Source organism: Entelurus aequoreus, linkage group LG13 (assembly GCF_033978785.1).
Source record: "Entelurus aequoreus isolate RoL-2023_Sb linkage group LG13, RoL_Eaeq_v1.1, whole genome shotgun sequence".
Lineage (NCBI taxonomy): Eukaryota > Metazoa > Chordata > Actinopteri > Syngnathiformes > Syngnathidae > Entelurus > Entelurus aequoreus.
The window spans coordinates 12,169,683-12,193,573 of record NC_084743.1 but is presented as its reverse complement, the minus strand read 5'-3'; the positions used below and the strand labels follow the sequence as shown (position 1 = coordinate 12,193,573).

Sequence of the window (23,891 nt, the reverse complement as noted above, 5' to 3'; positions counted from 1 at the left end):
GGCGTCCATGATAACGTTGCTTGGATGGCAACATATGTTGCTCCAAAAGCTGTATGTACCTTTCAGCATTAATGGCGCCTTCACAGATGTGTAAGTTACCCATGTCTTGGGCACTAATACACCCCCATACCATCACACATGCTAGCTTTTACACTTTGCGCCTAGAAAAATCCGGATGGTTCTTTTCCTCTTTGTTCCGGAGGACACGACGTCCACGGTTTCCAAAAACAATTTGAAATGTGGACTCGTCAGACCACAGAACACTTTTCCACTTTGCATCAGTCCATCTTAGATGAGCTCGGGCCCAGCGAAGCCTGCGGCGTTTGTGGGTGTTGTTGATAAATGGCTTTGGCTTTGCATAGTCGAGTTTTAACTTGCACTTACAGATGTAGCGACCAACTGTAGTTACTGAAAGTGGGTTTCCTACTCAGTGGCCTAGTGGTTAGAGTGTCCGCCCTGAGATCGGTAGGTTGTGAGTTCAAACCCCGGCCGGGTCATACCAAAGACTATAAAAATGGGACCCATTACCTCCCTGCTTGGCACTCAGCATCAAGGGTTGGAATTGGGGGTGAAATCACCCAAAAATGATTCCTGGGCGCGGCTACGCTGCTGCCCACTGCTCCCCTCACCTCCCAGGGGGTGATCAAGGGGATGGGTCAAATGCAGAGGACAAAATTTCACCACACCTAGTGTGTGTGTGTGACAATCATTGGTACTTTAACTTTTAACTTTAACTTTAACTTCTGAAGTGTTCCTGAGCCCATGTGGTGATATCCTTTACACACTGATGTCGCTTTTTGATGCAGTACCGCCTGAGGGATGGAAGGTCCGTAATATCATCGCTTACATGCAGTGATTTCTCCAGATTCTCTGAACCCTTTGACGATATTATCATAGATGGTGAAACCCCTAAATTCCTTGCAATAGCTGGTTGATAAATGTTGTTCTTAAACAATTTGCTCAGGCATTTGTTCTCAAAGTGGTGACCCTCGCCCCGTCCTTGTGTGTGAATGACTGAGCATTTCATGGAAGCTGCTTTTATACCCAATCATGGCACCCACCTGTTCCCAATTAGCCTGTTCACCGGTGGGATGTTCCAAATAAGTGTTGGATGAGCATTCCTCAACTTTATCAGTATTTATTGCCACTTTTTTGAAAAATGTTGCAGGCATAAAATTCCAAATGAGCTATTATTTGCAAAAAATAACAACAAAGTTTTCCAGTTCGAATGTTGTTGTTCATGTCTCTATTGCCAAAAAGTGTGCAAGGGAAATTGGGCTAACTCACCGATGCAGGATCCGTCCACCTCCTCGTAGCCGACACTGCAGACACATCTCCCCAAGGGGACCAACCAGTCGCCATCAGCTCCACAGAAGAGCTTGGGCGTGTCCCGCTCCTCAGCGTGGTCCACGCAGGCGCCCCTCACCTCCACCAGCGAGGACGAGTCCACACGAGGCACCGTGTCCGGGAACGAGGCCAGGTTCCTCAGCGTGAAGGGGCATTTCTTGTAGTAAACCCTCACCGAGACCAAGGCGATGCAAGCGCCGATGTCCTGGAACGCCAGCGAGAAGCCGCTCTTGGTCATGGGTCCCACCTCGCGCACCTCCGTGTTGAGCTTCAGGATGCGATCCCCGAGGTCCATCTGAGTGAAGCTCTCGTCGGCGGCGATGGTGTCGATCTTGGTGTACTGAGCCGGCTTGAACTTCACGGCGTGGGCTTCGTCCGTCTCGTGGTAGAAGAGGTTGAAGGTCTCCTTGCAGGTGCCGGACACCCAGGGGATGGAGTTGCAGTCGCGCAGGGTGAAGCGGAGCTCCACGTAGATTTTTTGGGCCGCCTGCCGGGAAATCCAGTTGGATCGGAGCCAGTTGTTCTGGTTGGGCTCCATCACACTGCACACCTGGAAGGTGTGAATGGGCCGGTTGTGCTCGTCCATCTCTGTGATCGCATCCCACTAAGAACAGGGTGGGGGGTAGAAAAACAGAAGAATGAACAACATGTCCGTTGTGTTGTGGATGTAAAAGACCTTCTCATATAAGTGAGACAATATCGTTCTGGGCATGACGTTAAAGTGCATCCGGCAGTGGAGGCTCCTCTATGGGGTCTTGGGGCACTAGGAGGTTAACCCCTTTACTACTGTCAACCCAGGTGGCCCTTGGCAAAGGCCTAGTACCTGACTGCCCCCTAGCCAGGGATATGGTGAAGATCTCAACGGCGGAGCAGGCGGAAGACGATAGCATTAAGAACTACCACTTGGAGGTTAACCCCTTTACTACTGTCACCCCAGGTGGCCCTTGACAAAGGCCTAGTACCTGACTGCCCCCTAGCCAGGGATACAGTAAAGACCTCAATGGCAGAGCAAGCGGAAGACGGTAGATTTAAGAACTACCACAACTGGGCACTAGGAGGTTAACCCCTTTACAACTGTCACCCCAGGTGGCCCTTGGCAAAGGCCTAGTACCTGACTGCCCCCTAGCCAGGGATATGGTGAAGATCTCAACGGCGGAGCAGGCGGAAGACGGTAGCATTAAGAACTATCACTTGGAGGTTAACCCCTTTACTACTGTCACCCCAGGTGGGCCTTGGCAAAGGCCTAGTACCTGACTGCCCCCTAGCCAGGGATACAGTAAAGACCTCAATGGCAGAGCAAGCGGAAGACGGTAGATTTAAGAACTACCACAACGGGGCACTAGGAGGTTAACCCCTTTACAACTGTCACCCCAGGTGGCCCTTGGAAAAGGCCTAGTACCTGACTGCCCCCTAGCCAGGGAAATGGTGAAGATCTCAACGGCGGAGCAGGCGGAAGACGGTAGCATTAAGAACTAACACTTGGAGGTTAACCCCTTTACTACTGTCACCCCAGGTGGGCGTTGGCAAAGGCCTAGTACCTGACTTCCCCCTAGCCAGGGATACAGTAAAGACCTAAATGGCAGAGCAGGCGGAAGACGGTGGATTTAATAACTACCACAACGGGGCACTTGGAGGTTAACCCCTTTACTACTGTCAACCCAGGTGGCCCTTGGAAAAGGCCTAATACTTGACTTCCTCCTAGCCAGGGATACGGTGAAGATATCAACGGCGGAGCAGGCAGAAGACGGTAGAATTAAGAACTACCACAACGGGGCATTTGGAGGTTAACCCCTTTACTACTGTCACCCCAGGTGGCCCTTGGCAAAGGCCTAGTACCTTACTGCCCCCTAGCCAGGGATACGGTGAAGACCTCAACGGCGGAGCAGGCGGAAGACGGTAGATTTAAGAACTACCACAACGGGGCACTAGGAGGTTAACTCCTTTACTACTGTCAACCCAGGTGGCCTTTGGCAAAGGCCTAGAATCTGACTGCCCCCTAGCCAGGGATACGGTGAAGATATCAACGGCGGGGCAGGCGGAAGACGGTAGAATTAAGAACTACCACAACGGGGCACTAGGAGGTTAACCCCTTTACTACTGTCATCCCAGGTGGCCCTTGGAAAAGGCCTAGTACCTGACTGCCCCCTAGCCATGGATACGGTGAAGACCTCAACGGCGGAGCAGGCGGAAGACGGTAGATTTAAGAACTACCACAACGGCTGCGATGGCGAATACATTGAGATGATGTGTTATTGTTTGTGCCATGCGCCATCTTTTGGACAGGTTTGCTTACTGCAAGTGCTGCTGGGTGAATGGCTACAGTGTTTCCTGCTGTTTAAAGCTTTAAACCGGATGTACAAGTTCCGTTTTCTAAAAGTCCAGAGTGTTTCGACTCCTATGGATTCTTCATTCATCACTCCAAGCAACGTTGGTAAGTTTCACAATATAACTACAACTATTCTTACCGACTAAAGCGTCCCATGTGTGATGTCCGTAGGAGTGTTTTTGTCGTAGAATTTCTGACCTTTTGACCTACATTTCTTGTCTTTTAAGAATGTCCGCTCATTTTCAATTCTCTTGTATTTTGTGCCATTGAATGGACCAGTTGTGGGACAAAAGTGAATATTAAGTCGTGCCAACCTGTCTACAGAATGTGTTGACTGTCTAAAGGATTCGCGTTGTTATGGAACAGATAGGGAAAACAACAAGACATTGACGCATTTAGATAACAAACAATGACGCACAAGAGACATATAAAAAATGTCAGAAGACCGGAACTCTACAGTGATTTTGGCTTGTGTGTGTCTTGTTTGCTCCGGAGTAACATGTGGTCTGTCTGCACGGACAACTTAATTCAACCTGCACTTCTGATAATGGGCAAATAAATTTGTTGTACTAAACTACTTTTGTTGCCTGTTTAAGCTTCGGACAATCCACTACACAAAGATTTGAACGTGCTATCGTATTGTAATCGAGCTAGCGTCGTTAGCATGAATTGATTAACATAGACTTAAACAAGTTGGAAAACTTATTCGGGTGTTACCATTTAGTGGTCAATTGTACGGAATATGTACTGTACTGTGCAATCTACTAATAAAAGTTTCAATCAACCAATCAAAAAGCATTAGCTAATATGCTGAGACAATTACGAGTGTCCGTGTTAGCATTATTAACTTACAAAGGCGTTCTTTTTGTATTGTTTCAGTTTCGCAAATTCCTCAGTAAATTCACCGAAACGTCACCGTGGAGTTATTGGGTCTGTTTAGCTGATTGGAGAGCTAGCTTCCGCAGCTAGTGGGTCCATGACCATGACTTCTGTTTTGTTTGATCAGCCGTTTTACTGCCGTGTTAACGACAATTAAGGTATTTAGATAAACATGTACATAATTTTTCTGTGTAAATAACTCATTTCACAACATATACGTCCACGTTAAAACGAAAGGCCATGTAACACAGTGGTAAAAATGCCCGTTTTACAACGTTTTTACAAGTTATTGCTGCCATAAATTCTAAGTTAATGATTATTTGCAAAAAAGAAAAACTTTTCTCTGTTCGAACATGAAATATCTTGTCTTTGCAGTCTATTCAATTGAATATAAGTTGAAAATGACTTGCAAATTATTGTATTCTGTTTTTATTTATCATTTACACAATGTGCCAATGTGGTTTTGGGTTTTGCACTATACTTTTGCATCAAGTAGCTCTTTTGTACACTGCGGAGGTAAAAATGTAATCAGTCACCCACGACTGATCAATACGTGTATTTAGCCAGTCAACGTTTTCTAATCATGGAAAGTCCTGAGAGTAACAACCGAGTTCAGCGGGCAAATGAACGACTCCACCCTCCCGAACGAAGAATGTCAGACAGAGCCCTTAGCGACGCTCCCTTTGGAATAGTTTATGATGACACATCACCACCGTGTCATAGGGGTATTGAGGATATCATCCAACATCTTATGGAACTCAAGTCATTCCTCATATTAGACAGCGTTCTTTAATAAAAAAGTCATCTGTTAGACGGCGCCATGATGGCCCACCTGTATGGTTTTCTCGCCCCTCTTTGGCCACTTTTCATCAGCCAGTCACGTCACATAAAAGTTCTTGTAAAACAAGACGTCTTCCCTATTAGGTACGACCTTAGATGTCCGAACGTTCGGTCGTAGTACGGAGTTTGTGTCTGAAATACTTAGTTTATGCTGTGGAATTTCCACTTTTCTAATAAACCAGCGTCCAGACTAGGACGAGGGTCAGCAACCCGCGGCTCTAGCGCCGCCCTAATGGCTCCCTGGACCTCTTTCAGAGATGTGTGAAAGTGGAAAATATTTAATGTTTTAATGCATTTTCTGTAGGAGAACAAACATGACACAAATCGTCCTAATTGTTAGAAATCCCATTGTTTATATTAAATATGGTTCACTGATGAGAGTATTTGGCAAGCACCGTTTTGTCCCACTATTTTCAGCGATCCTTGAACTCGTCGTGGTTTGTTTACATGCACAACTTTCTCCGACGCTGCCACAGAAAGAGGTGTTTCCATGCCACTCCTTCCTTGTCTCATTTTGTCCACCAAACGTTGTATGCTGTGCGTGAATGCAATTCTGTATTTTCTGATATATTGTCTGCTTTTGATGCAATATATAAAAATTGTTTGATTAAAATAAAAATTAAAAAAGTGTATTAGAGCTAAACAAATATATTACACACAACCTGCCGATTGTCAGAAAGTTACAATTTTGACAGATTTACTTAGTTTCGTGGTTGAAGTGTCTTAGTAGCTCCCTGGAGCTTTTACCAAAAAATTATGAAAATGGAAAAATATGGGGAATAAATATATTTTGTGTTTTAATATGGTTTATGTAGGAGAACAAACATGACACAAATCGTCCTAATTGTTAGAAATCCCACTGTTTATATTAAACATGCTTCACTGATGAGAGTATTTGGCAAGCACCGTTTTGTCTCAATATTTTCAGCGATCCGTGAACTCATCGTGGTTTGTTTACATGCACAACTTTCTCCGACGCTGCCACGGAAAGACGTGTTTCCATGCCACTCCTTCCTTGTCTCATTTTGTCCACCAAACGTTGTATGCTGTGCGTGAATGCAATTTTATATTTTCTGGTATATTGTCTGCTTTTGATGCAATATATAAAAATTGCTTAATAAAATAAAAAATAAAAAGTGTATTAGAGCTAAAAAAAATATTACACACAACCTGCCGATTGTCAGAAAGTTACAATTTTGACAGCTTTACTTAGTTTCGTGGTCGAAGTGTCTTAGTAGCTCCCTGGAGCTTTTTCCAAAAATGTATGAAAATGGAAAAATATGGGGAATAAATATATTTTATGTTTTAGTATGGTTTATGTAGGAGAACAAACATGACACAAACCTTCCTAATTATTAGACATCCCACTGTTTGTATTTTTGTTTGTTTTTAAACATTTTCTGTAGGAGAACAAACATGACACAAATTGTCCTAATTGTTAGAAATCCCATTGTTTATATTAAACATGCTTCACTGATGAGTGTATTTGGCAAGCACCGTTTTGTCCCACTATTTTTCAGCGATACTTGAACTCATCGTGGTTTGTTTACATGCACAACTTTCTCCGACGCTGCCACGGAAAGACGTGTTTCCATCCCACTCCTTCCTTGTCTCATTTTGTCCACCAAACGTTGTATGCTGTGCGTGAATGCAACTCTGTATTTTCTGATATATTGTCTGCTTTTGATGCAATATATAAAAATTGCTTAATAAAATAAAAAATAAAAAGTGTATTAGAGCTAAAAAAAATATTACACACAACCTGCCGATTGTCAGAAAGTTACAATTTTGACAGCTTTACTTAGTTTCGTGGTCGAAGTGTCTTAGTAGCTCCCTGGAGCTTTTTCCAAAAATGTATAGAAATGGAAAAATATGGGGAATAAATATATTTTATGTTTTAATATGGTTTCTGTAGGAGAACAAACATAACACAAATCGTCCTAATTGTTAGAAATCCCACAGTTTATATTAAACACGCTTCACTGATGAGAGTATTTGGCAAGCACCGTTTTGTCCCACTATTTTTCAGCGATACTTGAACTCATCGTGGTTTGTTTACATGCACAACTTTCTCCGACGCTGCCACGGAAAGACGTGTTTCCATGCCACTCCTTCCTTGTCTCATTTTGTCCACCAAACGTTGTATGCTGTGCGTGAATGCAACTCTGTATTTTCTGATGTATTGTCTGCTTTTGATGCAATATATAAAAATTGTTTGATAAAATAAAAATAAAAAAAAGTGTATTAGAGCTAAAAAAAAATATTACACACAACCTGCTGATTGTCAGAAAGTTACAATTTTGACAGCTTTACTTAGTTTCGTGGTTGAAGTGTCTTAGTAGCTCCCCGGAGCTTTTTCCAAAAATTTATGAAAATGGAAAAATATGGGGAATGAATATATTTTATGTTTTAATATGGTTTCTGTAGGAGAACAAACATAACACAATCCTTCCTAATTATTAGACATCCCACTGTTTGTATTTTTGTTTGTTTTAATACATTTTCTGTAGGAGAACAAACATAACACAAATCGTCCTAATTGTTAGAAATCCCACAGTTTATATTAAACATGCTTCACTGACGAGAGTATTTGGCAAGCACCGTTTTGTCCCACTATTTTCAGCGATCCTTGAACTCATCGTGGTTTGTTTACATGCACAACTTTCTCCGACGCTGCCACGGAAAGACGTGTTTCCATGCCACTTCTTCCTTGTCTCATTTTGTCCACCAAACGTTGTATGCTGTGCGTGAATGCAATTCTGTATTTTCTGATATATTGTCTGCTTTTGATGCAATATATAAAAATTGCTTAATAAAATAAAAAATAAAAAGTGTAATAGAGCTAAAAAAAATATTACACACAACCTGCCGATTGTCAGAAAGTTACAATTTTGACAGCTTTACTTAGTTTCGTGGGTTGAAGTGTCTTAGTAGCTCCCTGGAGCTTTTTCCAAAAATTTATGAAAATGGAAAAATATGGGGAATAAATATATTTTATGTTTTAATATGGTTTCTGTAGGAGAACAAACATAACACAAACCTTCCTAATTATTAGACATCCCACTGTTTGTATTTTTGTTTGTTTTAATACATTTTCTGTAGGAGAACAAACATGACACAAATCGTCCTAATTGTTAGAAATCCCACAGTTTATATTAAACATGCTTCACTGATGAGAGTATTTGGCAAGCACCGTTTTGTCCCACTATTTTTCAGCGATCCTTGAACTCATCGTGGTTTGTTTACATGCACAACTTTCAGTTCATTTATTTATTTATTTTTAGCTCAAATTTACAATGCTGTACTTGAAGGTGAAGCTTTCCCCTGATATCTAAATCAACCTCCAGATTGAGGTCGCGTGCGCGAGGTGGTCAATCATTTGGGCCGGTCATAAAACTGCAAGGTTATTTGCACCGCACCTGCTGTAAGTGAAAGTAGCGCCTCTGCTCCTGGAACTAAAAAACGTTACAATCTAAGGCACCTGTTTGCAGAACTTTTTACTGAAAGCAGAAAAAAAAATATGATAGAAAAGGGTATTTCGGAGATATAGCTTTTCATATACATGCATACATACGTGCAATTCAAATATTATTCCAGCATAAAGTTGAGTATAAAATACAAACATTTTGATTAAGACCGGGGGTACAAGAAGTTTGTGGCATGCAAATTACAATCTGTCCGGTCCGTTTCTGCAGCTTCATCTGATGTTATTACAATATTGTATGTAAATAATCTTATTTATCCAGAGTTCTCACGCAATAAGTGTCGCGTAGATTCCCCACTAAAAATAGACGTCCGTTCAAATCCAGAAAGTCGGTCTTCTAATCATGACAGACTTGGTAGCAAATTATGCGGACGACTATTTTTTGGACAAATGAAGATTAACAACCTTATCTTTTTGAACCTGAATATACTGAGGATGAATCACCGCTTCCAGAAGCCAGCGCGAAGGAAGAGTGAGACGTTGGAGCAGACGGAAGCCCAGAGAGGGAGGTGAAAATGAACGGACGCCGCAAAATGTGGAATTTGAGGCCATGCTATTTCGACATAAATGGAGTGCTTGACAAAAAAAACGGAAACAACGTCCCCGGCTCGCTAGAGCAAACAGACAACTGTCCATCATGTGAGTCACACTATATATTGATAATGGTACACGCAGCATAAAAAGACATGAAATGTGGGCTAATATTTTACAGGTACTGTAATATTATTGTTTATGTTTTTTAGTCAGTATTTCCTACATATTTCCTACTGAAAATACTAAATACTGAAAATAGACGTATGTTCAAATCCAGAAATCTATGTACGCCAAAAAAATTCAGATGTAGTGTGCACACGCAAAAAAGATTGGAATTTCTGCCTCATTCCTGTGAGAAACCTGCATGTGACTTAAGCATAAGGAGTGGTATTGGGTACTGTAATTGAGTTTTTATGTTGGTGCAACATGTGATGGTAGTATGCCATTTTATTTTGCATCTTTTAAGACACACATGTCAAACTCAAGGCCCCGGGGGCCCAGATCTGGTCAATTTGTGTGGCTCCTGAAAGCGTGAAGATAATATGTGTAAATAAAGTACCTTATCTTTCCTTAATATATGTATTACAAAAATAAATGTACTGTGTACATTTACATATATTTACACTTTAATCATCTCTAATAATAACACAAAAAAATAACAAAATATTATATCATCATACATTTCAAAACAATGTTATTATTCATTATTCTGCTTGACAAATAGTTTATGCAAACATTTTACACTAACATTTTTTTACAGTGAAATCCACTTTCGTACCATTATTCAATATAGAGTAATATTACACTATAAAAACACAACAACCGTAGATTTTGCAGTATAAAAAAACTTGCATTAATTTTTCCGTAAAAAAAATAGTGGTACCGTTTACCATTTAACTCAATTTATTTGTCTATCTTATATGCTGGAAAAAAAAAAAAAAAATTTAAAAATTAAATTAAAAAAAAAATATATATATATACAGTATATATGTATATATTTATTATTATTTTTATTTATTTTTATTATTTTTTTCAATATATTTTTTTTATTTGTATTTAATTTTTTTTAAATTTTTTTAATTTTTTTTAATTTTTATAAAACATATTTTTTTATTTTTTTTTATTTTTTTTATAAATATATATATATATATATATATATATATATATATATATATATATATATATATATATATATATATATACATACATATATGTATATATATACTGTATATATATATTACGGTAAAATTATATATATATATATATATATATATATATATATATATATATATATATATATATATATATAAATATATATATATATATATATATATATATATATACATATATATACAATGTGGAGTATATATATTTATATATATATATATATATATATATATATATATATATATATATATATATATATATATATATATATATATATATATATATATATATATATATATATTACGGTAAAATTGTGGCGACTGAAGTGCCAGTTTTTCGTCTAAAGATTTAGTTTTTTACAGCGTACATAAAAAAAAAAAAACATAATAATCAAATACATAGACAATTATACACAAGTTTTATATATACACATATTCATTCAGACTGTATGTTATTCACTGTTAAAAGCGGCCCTCTGTGGACAACCATAACTGCAATGTGGCCCTCAATGAAAACCAGTTTAACATGCCTGTTTTAAGACTACCGTATTTTCCGGACTAAAAGGCGCACTTAAAATCTTTTTTTTTCTCAAAACCTGACAGTGCGTCTTATAACTGGGTGCGCCTTATACATGAAAAAAGATCAAAAATAGACCATTTGTTGGCAGTCCGCTTTATAATCCGGTGCGCCCTATAGTCCGGGAAATACAGTACTCTCTTGGATCTGTATATTGACTTAGGTTTGGTTTTAAAAGTATGAATCACATCTCCTTCAAACAGGATTTATAAGATGTCTTCACACTAGTAAAGGAGGAGGAGGAGAGTCACTTCTAATATCCTGCCTGTGTCTATGGAAGATATTGCTAGCTGCCGTTACAAAGATACAGGATGAAAATGTTATTTTCAGACCCGTAGGGTCCTCAAATCCAAAACCAGTATCTCCATAATCCATCACTATCATCCCACACTGAAATGGCTCACTCTCTCTCGAAAAACGAGGGCGTTTTATTGAAATCCGGACCTCAGATGTCCTTTTCACTGGTGCCATAATCTGATTTGCTCATGCAGACTCAAGCGTTTAGTGATACTAACACTTTTAGTACCACTTAGCTCGGGCTCCAAGGTTGTTAAACACAATAAAGCACATTTGTATTTATATTTAGAAGCCACGCTGGTTTTTGTCGTATCTTTGATCATCTTTCACAGTTGTGCTTCCGTAGTATTTAACAGCAGGTCAGCAAGGATATCAAACCCGTTCATGCAAACCTTGTAAAGGGCCATGGATGGAACCCACCAGGCCCAAATATGACAATGTGACTGCATGTGGGAGAGCCAACCTTCATTAAAGCAGGAAGTAGTCTGATAACCGACTGATACGCATTTGGTTTTGGCGAAAGACTTGGCTCTGCAGAATGATACTCTCGTAACTTGTGGTCATAAGAGATACTCTCGTAACTTGTGGTCATGAGAGATACTCTCGTAACTTGTGGTCATAAGAGATACTCTCGTAACTTGTGGTCATAAGAGATACTCTCGTAACTTGTGGTCATAAGAGATACTCTCGTAACTTGTGGTCATAAGAGATACTCTCGTAACTTGTGGTCATAGGAGATACTCTCGTAACTTGTGGTCATAAGAGATACTCTCGTAACTTGTGGTCATGAGAGATACTCTCGTAACTTGTGGTCATAGGAGATACTCTCGTAACTTGTGGTCATAAGAGATACTCTCGTAACTTGTGGTCATAAGAGATACTCTCGTAACTTGTGGTCATAAGAGATACTCTCGTAACTTGTGGTCATGAGAGATACTCTCGTAACTTGTGGTCATAAGAGATACTCTCGTAACTTGTGGTCATAAGAGATACTCTCGTAACTTGTGGTCATAACAGATACTCTCGTAACTTGTGGTCATAAGAGATACTCTCGTAACTTGTGGTCATAAGAGATACTCTCGTAACTTGTGGTCATAAGAGATACTCTCGTAACTTGTGGTCTTGAGAGATACTCTCGTAACTTGTGGTCATGAGAGATACTCTCGTAACTTGTGGTCATGAGAGATACTCTCGTAACTTGTGGTCATGAGAGATACTCTCGTAACTTGTGGTCATGAGAGATACTCTTGTAACTTGTGGTCATGAGAGATACTCTCGTAACTTGTGGTCATGAGAGACACTCTCGTAACTTGTGGTCATAAGAGATACTCTCGTAACCTGTGGTCATAAGAGATACTCTCGTAACCTGTGGTCATAAGAGATACTCTCGTAACTTGTGGTCATAAGAGATACTCTCGTAACTTGTGGTCATAAGAGATACTCTCGTAACTTGTGGTCATAAGAAATACTCTCGTAACTTGTGGTCCTGAGAGATACTCTCGTAACTTGTGGTCATAAGAGATACTCTCGTAACTTGTGGTCATAAGAGATACTCTCGTAACTTGTGGTCATAAGAGATACTCTCGTAACTTGTGGTCATAAGAGATACTCTCGTAACTTGTGGTCATAAGAATATACTCTCAAAAACAATTTGAAATGTGGACTCGTCAGACCACAGAACACTTTTCAACTTTGCATCAGTCCATCTTAGATGAGCTCAGGCCCAGCGAAGCCGGCGGCGTTTCTGGGTGTTGTTGATAAATAGCTTTGGCTTTGCATAACTTGCACTTACAGATGTGGCGACAAACTGTAGTTACTGACAGTGGTTTTCTGAAGTCTTCCTGAGCCCATGTGGCGATATCCTTTACATACTGATGTCGCTTTTTGATGCAGTACTGCCTGAGGGATCCAAGGTGCGTAATATCATGGCTTACGTGCAGTGATTTATCCCGATTCTCGGAACCTTTTGATGATATTACGGAGCGTAGATGGTGGAATCCCTAAATTCCTTGCAATAGCTGGTTGATAAATGTTGTTTTCTTAAACAATTTGCTCAGGCATTTGTTGACAAAGTGGTGACCCTCGCCCCGTCCTTGTTTGTGAACGACTGAGCATTTCATAGAAGCTGCTTTTATACCCAATCATGGCACCCACCTGTTCCCAATTAGCCTGTTCACCTGTGGGATGTTCCAAATAATTGTTTGATGCCACTTGTGCCAGCTTTTTTGAGACATGTTGCAGGCATGGAATTCCAAATGAGCTAATATTTGCAAAAAATCATTGTATTCTCTTTTTATTGACCATTTACACAACGTGACAACTTCACTGCTTTTGGGTTTTTTACTAAAACATATTGTAGATTGTAAAATGTAAGTAAGCACCGTGAAGTACATCTTCGGTCCTGGTATCTATTTTTTCCTTATCATCCATCAATTCCTTTCCTGTATCTCTTCTCTCTATTCCCATATCTCATGTGTCCACCTGAAGCTTTCTTCACTCTGTCTTTGTCTTTGCCATACTCATGTACTTACTGACTCAAGTGTGTGCGTGTGTGTGTGTGTGCGTGTGTGTGTGTGTGTGTGTGTGTGTGTGTGTGTGTGTGTGTGTGTGTGTGTGTGTGTGCGGGGCGATACTGTCACAGAGATTGAGATATTTTTATCCAACCCGTAGAGTCCCCTTCTGTGGTGGATGAAAATCTTTCACCTTTGGAGCGCTCACACACACACACACACACTCACACACACACACACACATACACACACACACACACACACACACACACACACACACACACACACACACACACACACACACACACACACACACACACACACACACACACACACACACACACACACACACACACACACACACACACACACACCGGACAGTAATCGGTATTAAGGGTTTGGATGAAGACTGAGCGTCCATTGAGGGACTTGATGTTGACGTGTAGTGAAAAAAACCCCAAAGTAAAACAGAATTACATTGTATGCTTGTGTAGTCAATTAGAATTGTTTCCTTTGTTTAATCAAGAAAATGTTTATTTTATTTGTATGTAATGAACCAGAACTGTGCAGTGCCAACTCAATAGTGATTCCCAGAGCCCAAAAGAAGTTTGCCGGCTTTAGAGCGTTTTCTATTGGGGCTCCAGTACTCTGGAACGCCCTCCCGGTAACAGTTAGAGATGTTACCTCAGTAGAAAAATTTAAGTCCCATCTTAAAACTCATATTGGCTCTTAATTAGTCATTATTAAGTACTTATTCATGCCTTATGCTGCATGACCTTATTATACAACCAGTAAGCCATTAACTAAGAGTCTTCCCTCAATAACCTCAGAATTATTGCTTAATAGTAACCCTAACCCTAACCCTAACCTCAAACCTAACCCTAACTCTAACCCTAACCCCAACCCCAACCCTAACCCTAACCCTAACCGTAACCCTAACCCTAACCCTAACCCTAACCCTAACCCTAACCCTAACCCTAACCCTAATCTTAACCCTAACCCTAACCCTAACCCTAACCCTAACCCTAACCCCTAACCCTAACCCTAACCCTAACCCTAACCCTAACCCCTAACCTCAAACCTAACCCTAACCCTAACCCTAACCCTAACCCCAACCCCAACCCCAACCCTAACCTTAACCCTAACCCTAACCCAGTTACATTACATACATACATAAGTACATGGTAACACTTTAGTATGGGGAACATATTCACCATTAATTAGTTGCTTATTAACATGCAAATTAGCAACATATTGGCTCTTAATTAGTCATTATTAAGTACTTATTAATGACGTATTCTGCATGGTCTTATTATACAACCAGTAAGACATTAACTAAGAGTCTTCCCTCAATAACCTCAGAATTATTGCTTATAAGTAACCCTAACCCTAACCCTAACCCCAATTTTAAACCTAACCCTAACCCTAATCCCAATGTTAACCCCAACCATAAACATAACCCTTAACCCTAACCCTAAGAGTCTTCCCTCAATAACCTCAGAATTATTTCTTATTAGTAACCCTAAACCCAACCCCAACCCCAACCCCAACCCCAACCTCAACCCTAACCCTAACCTTAACCCAAACCTAACCCCAACCCCAACTCCAACCCTAACCCTAACCTGAACCTGAACCCTAAACCTAACCACAACCCCAACTCCAACCTCAACCCTAACCCTAACCTTAACCCAAACCTAACCCCAACCCCAACCCCAACCCCAACCCCAACCCCAACCCTAACCCTAACCTGAACCTGAACCCTAAACCTAACCACAACCCCAACCCCAACCTCAACCCTAACCCTAACCTTAACCCTAACCCTAACCCTAACCCTAACCCTAACCCTAACCCTAACCTTAACCCTAACCCTAACCCTAACCCTAACCCCAACAACTAACCCTAACCCTAAGAGTCTTCCCTCAATAACCTCAGAATTATTGTTTATTAGTAACCCTAACCCCAACCCCAACCCCAACCCAAACCCAAACCCTAACCCTAACCCTAAGCCAAACCCTAACCCTAACTCTAACCCTAACCCTAAGAGTCTTCCCTCAATAACCTCTGAATTATTGCTTAGTAGTAACCCTAACCCTAACCCCAACCCCAACCCCAACCCTAACCCTAACCCCAACCCCAACCCCAACCCTAACCCAAACCTAACCCTAACCCTTTTATGTTCCCCTAGGGTCCAAATAACTCTAAATGAAGTCTTTGTTACTTAGAATATGTTCCCCATACTAAAGTGTTACCAAAATCTGATGTTGGTCTTTTTATTTGGTCAAAGTTTGAGTGAATAAGACTAGTCAAAGATCATCTATACCATTTTAAGATTATGCCACAAAAATGTGAGACCCTGACATGTTTTTTCAAACTGAACTCATGGGTCACCAGTGGAAAAGCCCAAATGATGAAAAAGAGAGGACCTAAACTTGAACCCTGAGGAACACCCCGCGTATAACACACAACCATCCATCCATTTTCTACCGCTTGTCCCTCTCGGGGTCGCCGGGGGTGCTGGAGCCTATCCCAGCTGCATTCGAGTGGAAGGCGGGGTAAACCCTGCCCAAATGATGAAAAAGAGAGGACCTAAACTTGAGCCCTGAGGAACACCACACGTATAATACCATGCATAATGAATACGAGTATAGAAGTTGAACAATTGACTACTGAGGGCATCTGAAAAACGCAAAACCTTCGTTCAGTGGTTCTCAAAATTTTTCACCAAGTCATCTCAGAAAAAAACTATGCAATCATTGTATCGACACGATACGCTCTTGTACATGGCATCATTACAGTGGATGTGTTTACATTGAGGAGCGCTATCTTTTGTTAGCGGTGAGGTATCGTATCCTCCTACGGTGTGTAGTGAAGCATGTTTAGCTATTCCTCGTCCTGCAGGGATGATACTTGTAAGAAACGTACTTTATTTGCGATTTAGAAGTAGCTAAAACAATGCCGACTAAGAATGGATGTTAGCCGCTAGCTAGCTAGCCATGTTTTAAAACACCCCTTGCAGAAGAGCTGTGTTTCAGTGTTATAACTTCACCTTTATTGTTAGTTTTCAAGACAAAATGCATCCGTTTTCCCTTTTCTGTCTACACACCGTGTCTGCTTGTAAGTACTCGGTGTGCGCGCGCTGCCGAACATGCTCCTCTGCTCGTAAAACCAGCAATGTCACGACGTTGACAACGCCGCACCATCATGCCTGTTAATTTTTTTTTTTTTAAACGGTACTTATCAGAGGCGGTATAGTACCGATTAGGCAGTACTTTACTAGTACCGGTATACCGTACAAGCCTAGTCTACAGTGGTCCAAATTCCTCGACAAAATAGCGTCCCCTCGTGTTTTGCGTTGTGAACGGAGCTCAGGGGCGGGTATGGCTGGGTTTGGCCCTGGGGGCCGGCAGTTGAATGGCCCTGAAATAGGTGGTGCAAAAAAAAATAATAATGTGAATAAGTGTCCGTTTCAATATGCTGTGTGACGATACATCCCGGGTATACCCGCCTCTCACTCAATGTCAGCGGAGACAGCCTCTCGCTTCTCCGCGACCTTGTACTTGAGAGGTGGTGTGGATGAAAACCATTAATATGTTAAAAAGATGGTGGACTATACATCCTTGTGACGTGCATCACACACACGGACTCGAGGGAGGGCCCATACCAATTTTATAGTATATCGCCTTGTGCATAAAGTCTTAAAAAATAAAAATAAAAATAGAAATAAAAAAAAGATATATATATATATATATATAACCTCCTCCAACCTCCGAGGACAAAGCTCCGAACGATGGGAGTCGTTTCTGCTCCGCCGCTTCCAGTCTGTGGAACGCTCTCCCTGACCACCTGAGGGTACCACAGACTGTGGATGCTTTTAAAAAAGGCTTAAAAATCCTTCTTTTTTAAAAACACTTTTTTTTTATATATATGTGTGCTAGTTCTAGCTATTAGGCTGTTCTAGTTTTTATTTTAATTTTAATTTAATTTTATTTTATTTATTTTTGTAATGCACTGTTGCACTTTGAGGTTGTTTGCTCAATGTAAAGTGCTTTTACAAATAAAATCTATTATTATTATTATTATTATTATTATTATAATTGCCTTATAGGTGATATAGAGGGACTTCCCTTGGATACATAGTTAGCTGACTTTGGTAGCGTTGTTTTTTTTTAGTTAAAACGCACAAAAAAAAACAAAAAAAAAACATGTTCTTGTCTTACATAAGGTTTGTGAATAAGTGACAATATTACAAAAAAAGTGCAGTTCTCCTTTAAGTCTCCGTTAACCCAGGGCAAAACACAACAGGAAATGGAAGCAAAATAAAAGTGCAAAACAGGAAGTGAACCAAAAACTGAGGAAAAAAAATAAAAACCACAAAATAAAAACAAGGAATGACCTGGTGTGGCATGTTGTCCATAAAAACCTGAGTAAAATCTAGGGGGTGTAGACCTGACTCCCCTCCAGGCACCTTTTATTTGAACCGACCTTTTCTTTGAACGGTTTTGTAATCAAAGGCAATGGCTGTTTACGACCCCCCCTCCCTTAGAAACAGCTGTTGCCATGTAATCAGGGAAAGTCCAAATAAAAGAGGAGGCGTACAATCTTTCGTCAGAGCGTGGTGGAGACTGTGCAAAGAGTACAGCCCAGACGTTTCTCCTCAATTGAGCCAAATTTAATTATGTCCCTGTTTAATTCCTTGCTTCTTGTCTTGTTTAATAGATGTCATCGGTGTTTGAACCTGACACGTTCAATGACAAAGTTTGTACATAAATGCTTATTTTTATTCTTCATAAATCGAAAAGTTCTACAATAATGGAGAGATAAAAAAATTTAAAAAAATACTAAAATTGTTGTATGCAAATCAAGGCGATTGGAAACATTAATATTGCCAATTAATTTGTTTAATACATTTTTATTTATTATATAAATTATTTAATAATAATAATTTAATAATGAATTATTACATAAATGTATTATATTTATTTATATAAAAGTGCAGAACAGGAAGTCAACCAAAAACTGGAGGAAAAAAATAAAAAACACAAAAAAACAAACAAGGAATGACCTGGTGTGACATGTCCATAAAAACCTGAGTAAAATCTATGGGGTGTAGACCTGACTACCCTCCAGGCACCTTTTATTTGAACCGACCTTTTCTTTGAACAGTTTTGTAGTCAAAGGCAATGGCTGTTTACGACCCCCCCTCCCTTAGAAACAGCTGTTGCCATGTAATCAGGGAAAGTCCAAATAAAAGAGGAGGTGTACAATCTTTCGTCAGAGCGTGGTGGAGACAGTGCAAAGAGTACAGCCCAGACGTTTCTCCTCAATTGAGCCAAATTTAATTCTGTCTCTGTTTAATTCCTTGCTTCTTGTCTTGTTTAACAGATGTCATCGGTGTTTGAACCTGACACGTTCAATGACAAAGTTTGTACACAAATGCCTATGTTTATTATTCATAATTCGAAAAGTTCTACAATAATGGAGAGATACTTTTTTTTTTTAAATACTAAAATTGTTGTATGCAAATCAAGGCGATTGGAAACATTAATATTGCAAATTAATTGTTTTAATACATTTGTATTTATTATATAAATTATTTGATAATAATAATTTAATAATGAATTATTATATAAATGTATTATATTTATTTATATAAAAGTGCAAAACAGGAAGTCAACCAAAAACTGGGGAAAAAAAATAAAAACCACAAAATAAAAACAACGAATGACCTGGTGTGACATGTTGTCCATAAAAACCTGAGTAAAATCTATGGGGTGTAGACCTAACTCCCCTCCAGGCATCTTTTATTTGAACCGACCTTTTCTTTGAACAGTTTTGTAATCAAAGGCGATGGCTGTTTACGACCCCCCCTCCCTTAGAAACAGCTGTTGCCATGTAATCAGGGAAAGTCCAAATAAAAGAGGAGGCGTACAATCTTTCGTCAGAGCGTGGTGGAGACTGTGCAAAGAGTACAGCCCAGACGTTTCTCCTCAATTGAGCCAAATTTAATTATGTCCCCGTTTAATTCCTTGCTTCTTGTCTTGTTTAATAGATGTCATCGGTGTTTGAACCTGACACGTTCAATGACAAAGTTTGTACACAAATGCCTATTTCTATTCTTCATAAATCGAAAAGTTCTACAATAATGGAGAAATAAAAAATAAAAAAAAATACTAAAATTGTTCTATGCAAATCAAGGCATTTGGAAACATTAATATTGCAAATTAATTTTTTAAATATATTTTTATTTATTATATAAATTATTTAATAATAATACATTTATATAATAATTTATTATTAAATTATTATTATTCAATAATTTATATAATAAATAAAAATGTATTAAAACAATAATTTAAGCAAATTTAATAATAAATTATTATATACATTTATTATATTTATTTATATAAAAAAATATATATATATATATATATATTTATTTATTTATTGCAAATATTGCAAAAAAAGTTTCTGTAATAAAACTTTTTTCCGTGAAAAAAAAACAAAAAATTACTGGCTGTGTTCTGGCTCCATAATCTCCCTTTGATTTACTGTACAAAATGTTCTGTTTTTGTAACCGCATTCCCCGCCTTACCTTTTGCATTTAATAAACATCGAACCCAAATGAAGCGTCTGTTTTGTCCTTTAACTAAAGTGCCTCCGAGGGCAGAAGACAAAGTGCGCATGCAACTTTAATGGGCGTGCAATGAGCGAATCCATTGGGTTTTATGTAACGTGATGTGTAAAAAAAACGTGTCTGTGGTTAACAGCGCCCTTTTTTTTTGTTGGGATATAAAGCGCAAATGGGAACAATAAACAAGAAGAACCGTGAAGCCGACGTCCACTTGGACAATGCAATGATCATTCCTGTTGTTATTAATGTGGTTATGATATGGCACTTAGGGATCGCGCTTATCAATACATCACTTTCTACTTACAACCCGCCCGGGTGGTATGGCGCGCCCCATTACCAGCGCGCCTCTAAATCAATAATGGCAAGTGAACGGCGGGCGAGCAAATGAAATCCAAAAAGGCCCCCGCGCTCTTTGCATTCCTGCATCCATCACCGTGTAATGGCTCGCCGGCAGGGGCGGAGACGGAGCGGCCATCAGTCATCGCCGCGGTCCGTCTGCGCGCCGCTCTGGCAAAAGTGACACCCGGTTGGTCAAGGCCACGGTCATCCTCCACAGGGCGCTGAAATGGAGTTCAGCACGTATGACCCTTGGATGGCTTGTATTTAGAGCTGGTGTTATTATGTGATGACTGGTTTTCCCGCGCCGCACCCGCTAAATTTAACAAGAAACTAACATCTCTAGCACTCTCTAATAACTAAAGTCCCTTGGGTGAATAATGTAAACTCACTACACCGGTATGTTTTAGCGCTTTCATAAAGTACCCATGATTGTCACACACACACTAGGTGTGGCAAAATTATTCTCTGCATTTGACCCATCACCCTTGATCACCCCTAAGAGGTGAGGGGAGCAGTGAGCAGCAGCGGTGGCCGCGCCCGGGAATCATTTTTGGTGATTTAACCCCCAATTCCGACCCTTGATGCTGAGTGCCAAGCAGGGAGGTAATGGCTCCCATTTTTATAGTCTTTGGTATGACTCGGCTGGGGTTTGAACTCACAACCTACCGATCTCAGGGCGGACACTCTAACACAGGGGTCACCAACCTTTTTGAAACCAAGAGCTACTTTTTGGGTAGTGATTAATGCGAAGGGCTACCAGTTTGATACACACTTAAATAAATTGCCAGAAATAGCCAATTTGCTCAATTTACCTTTAACTATGTTATTATTAATAATTAATGATATTTACACGTAATTGAACGGTTTAAAAGAGGAGAAAACACGAAAAAAATGACAATGAAATTTTGAAACATAGTTTATCTTCAATTTCGACTCTCTAAAATTCAAAATTCAACCGAAAAAAAGAAGAGAAAAACTAGCTAATTCGAATCTTTTTGAAAAAATAAAAAAAATAATTTATGGAACATCTTTAGTAATTTTTCCTGATTAAGATTAATTTTAGAATTTTGATGATATGTTTTAAATAGGTTAAAATCCAATCTGCACTTTGTTAGAATATATAACAAATTGGACCAAGCTATATTTCTAAAAAAGACAAATCATTATTTCTTCTAGATTTTCCAGAACAAAATTTTGAAAAGAAATTCAAAAGACTTTGAATTAAGATTTAAATTTGATTCTACAGATTTTCTAGATTTGCCAGGATAATTTTTTTGAATTTTAATCATAATAAGTTTAAAGAAATATTTCACAAATATTTTTCGTCGAAAAAACAGAAGCTAAAATGAAGAATTAAATTAAAATGTATTTATTATTTTTTACAATAAAAAAAAAAAAGTACTTGAACATTGATTTAAATTGTCAGGAAAGAAGAGGAAGGAAATTAAAAGGTAAATAGGTATATGTGTTTAAAAATCCTAAAATAATTTTTAAGGTTGGATTTTTTGTTCTAAAATTGTCTTTCTGAAAGTTATAAGAAGCAAAGTAAAAAAATAATTAATTTATTTAAACAAGTGAAGACCAAGTCTTTAAAATATTTTCTTGGATTTTCAAATTCTATTTGAGTTTTGTCTCTCTTAGAATTAAAAATGTCGGGCAAAGCGAGACCAGCTTGCTAGTAAATAAATACCATTTAAAAAATAGAGGCAGCTCACTGGTAAGTGCTGCTATTTGAGCTATTTTTAGAACAGGCCGGCGCGCTACTCATCTGGTCCTTACGGGCTACCTGGTGCCCGCGGGCACCGCGTTGGTGACCCCTGATCTAACAACTAGGCCACTGAGTAGGTATATATATATATATATATATATATATATATATATATATATATATATATATATATATATATATATATATATATATATATATATATATATATATATATATATATATATATATATATATATATATATATATATATATATATATATATATATATATACGTTGTGAAATGAGTTATTTACACCGAAATATTTTTAAAAACTGTTTATTTACAAACCTTATTTGTTTCCAATTGGTGTCTATAACAAGGCAGTAAAACGGCCGATCAAACAAAACAGAAGTCATCATCATGGACCAGCTATATTAAACAGACTCAATAACTCTACAGTAATAATAATAACACAATTTATATAGTGCTTTTCTCTAGTGACTCAAAGAGCTTTTACATAGTGAAACCCAATATTTAAGTTTTATTTACACCAAAGTGGGTGGCACTAGGAGCAGGTGAGTAAAGTGTCTTGCCCAAGGACACGACGGCAGTGATTTGGATGGCGGAAGCGGGGATCGAACCTGGAACCCTAAAGTTGCCTCTACCTTCCACATTTTTCACCCGATTCAAACCGTTCCAACTTCAAACTGTTCAGCCTATTCGGGAATCGCAAGCTTTCCCTTTACAAATTCCCCAAATTCCCAGATTTTCCAGAATTTCGGGGTATTTCCGGGACATTTTTCCCATGCAAAATGAAATGGCCATTTTTCAAACTTCCACCATTTCCACATTTTTCGACCAGTTCAAATGATTCCACCTTCAAAATATTCCACTCGTCCTGGACATTCAAACTAGCATTTTTTCACGTTCATAAAAATTCCAGGAATCCCAGAATTCTCATTTTTTCAAACCCTTTGTTCCACACTTTTTTTCTGTCGACTACTCCTTCCACATTTTTCAACCCACTTCAACCGTTCCACCGTCAAAACATTCTTCTTTCGAACAGGAAAAATTCCTGGTTTTCCCAAAATTCAAGGAATTCTGTAATACTATTTTTCAATTAAAAATGTTACGACTTCAACATTTCTCGACCGATTTGAAAAATTCCAATACCAACCATAAGAAGAACCTTAAAATTGGTCCTAAAACACACGGGGAGCTAATGCAGAAATTTTAAAACTGGTGTGAACCT

General features: G+C 39.0%; 1 protein-coding gene across 1 annotated transcript in view; it reads right to left on the bottom strand.

Annotated features, from left to right (window-relative positions):
- Positions 1 to 1,151: 1,151 nt before the first annotated feature.
- Positions 1,152 to 23,891, bottom strand: part of LOC133663178 (ephrin type-A receptor 6-like) — a 113,577-nt gene continuing 90,837 nt past the window's right edge. The window contains exon 3 of the mRNA XM_062067457.1: positions 1,152 to 1,951. Within this exon, the coding sequence (XP_061923441.1) occupies positions 1,247 to 1,951 (705 nt within the window). The 3' untranslated portion in view covers positions 1,152 to 1,246. The remainder of the gene's footprint in view (positions 1,952 to 23,891) is intronic.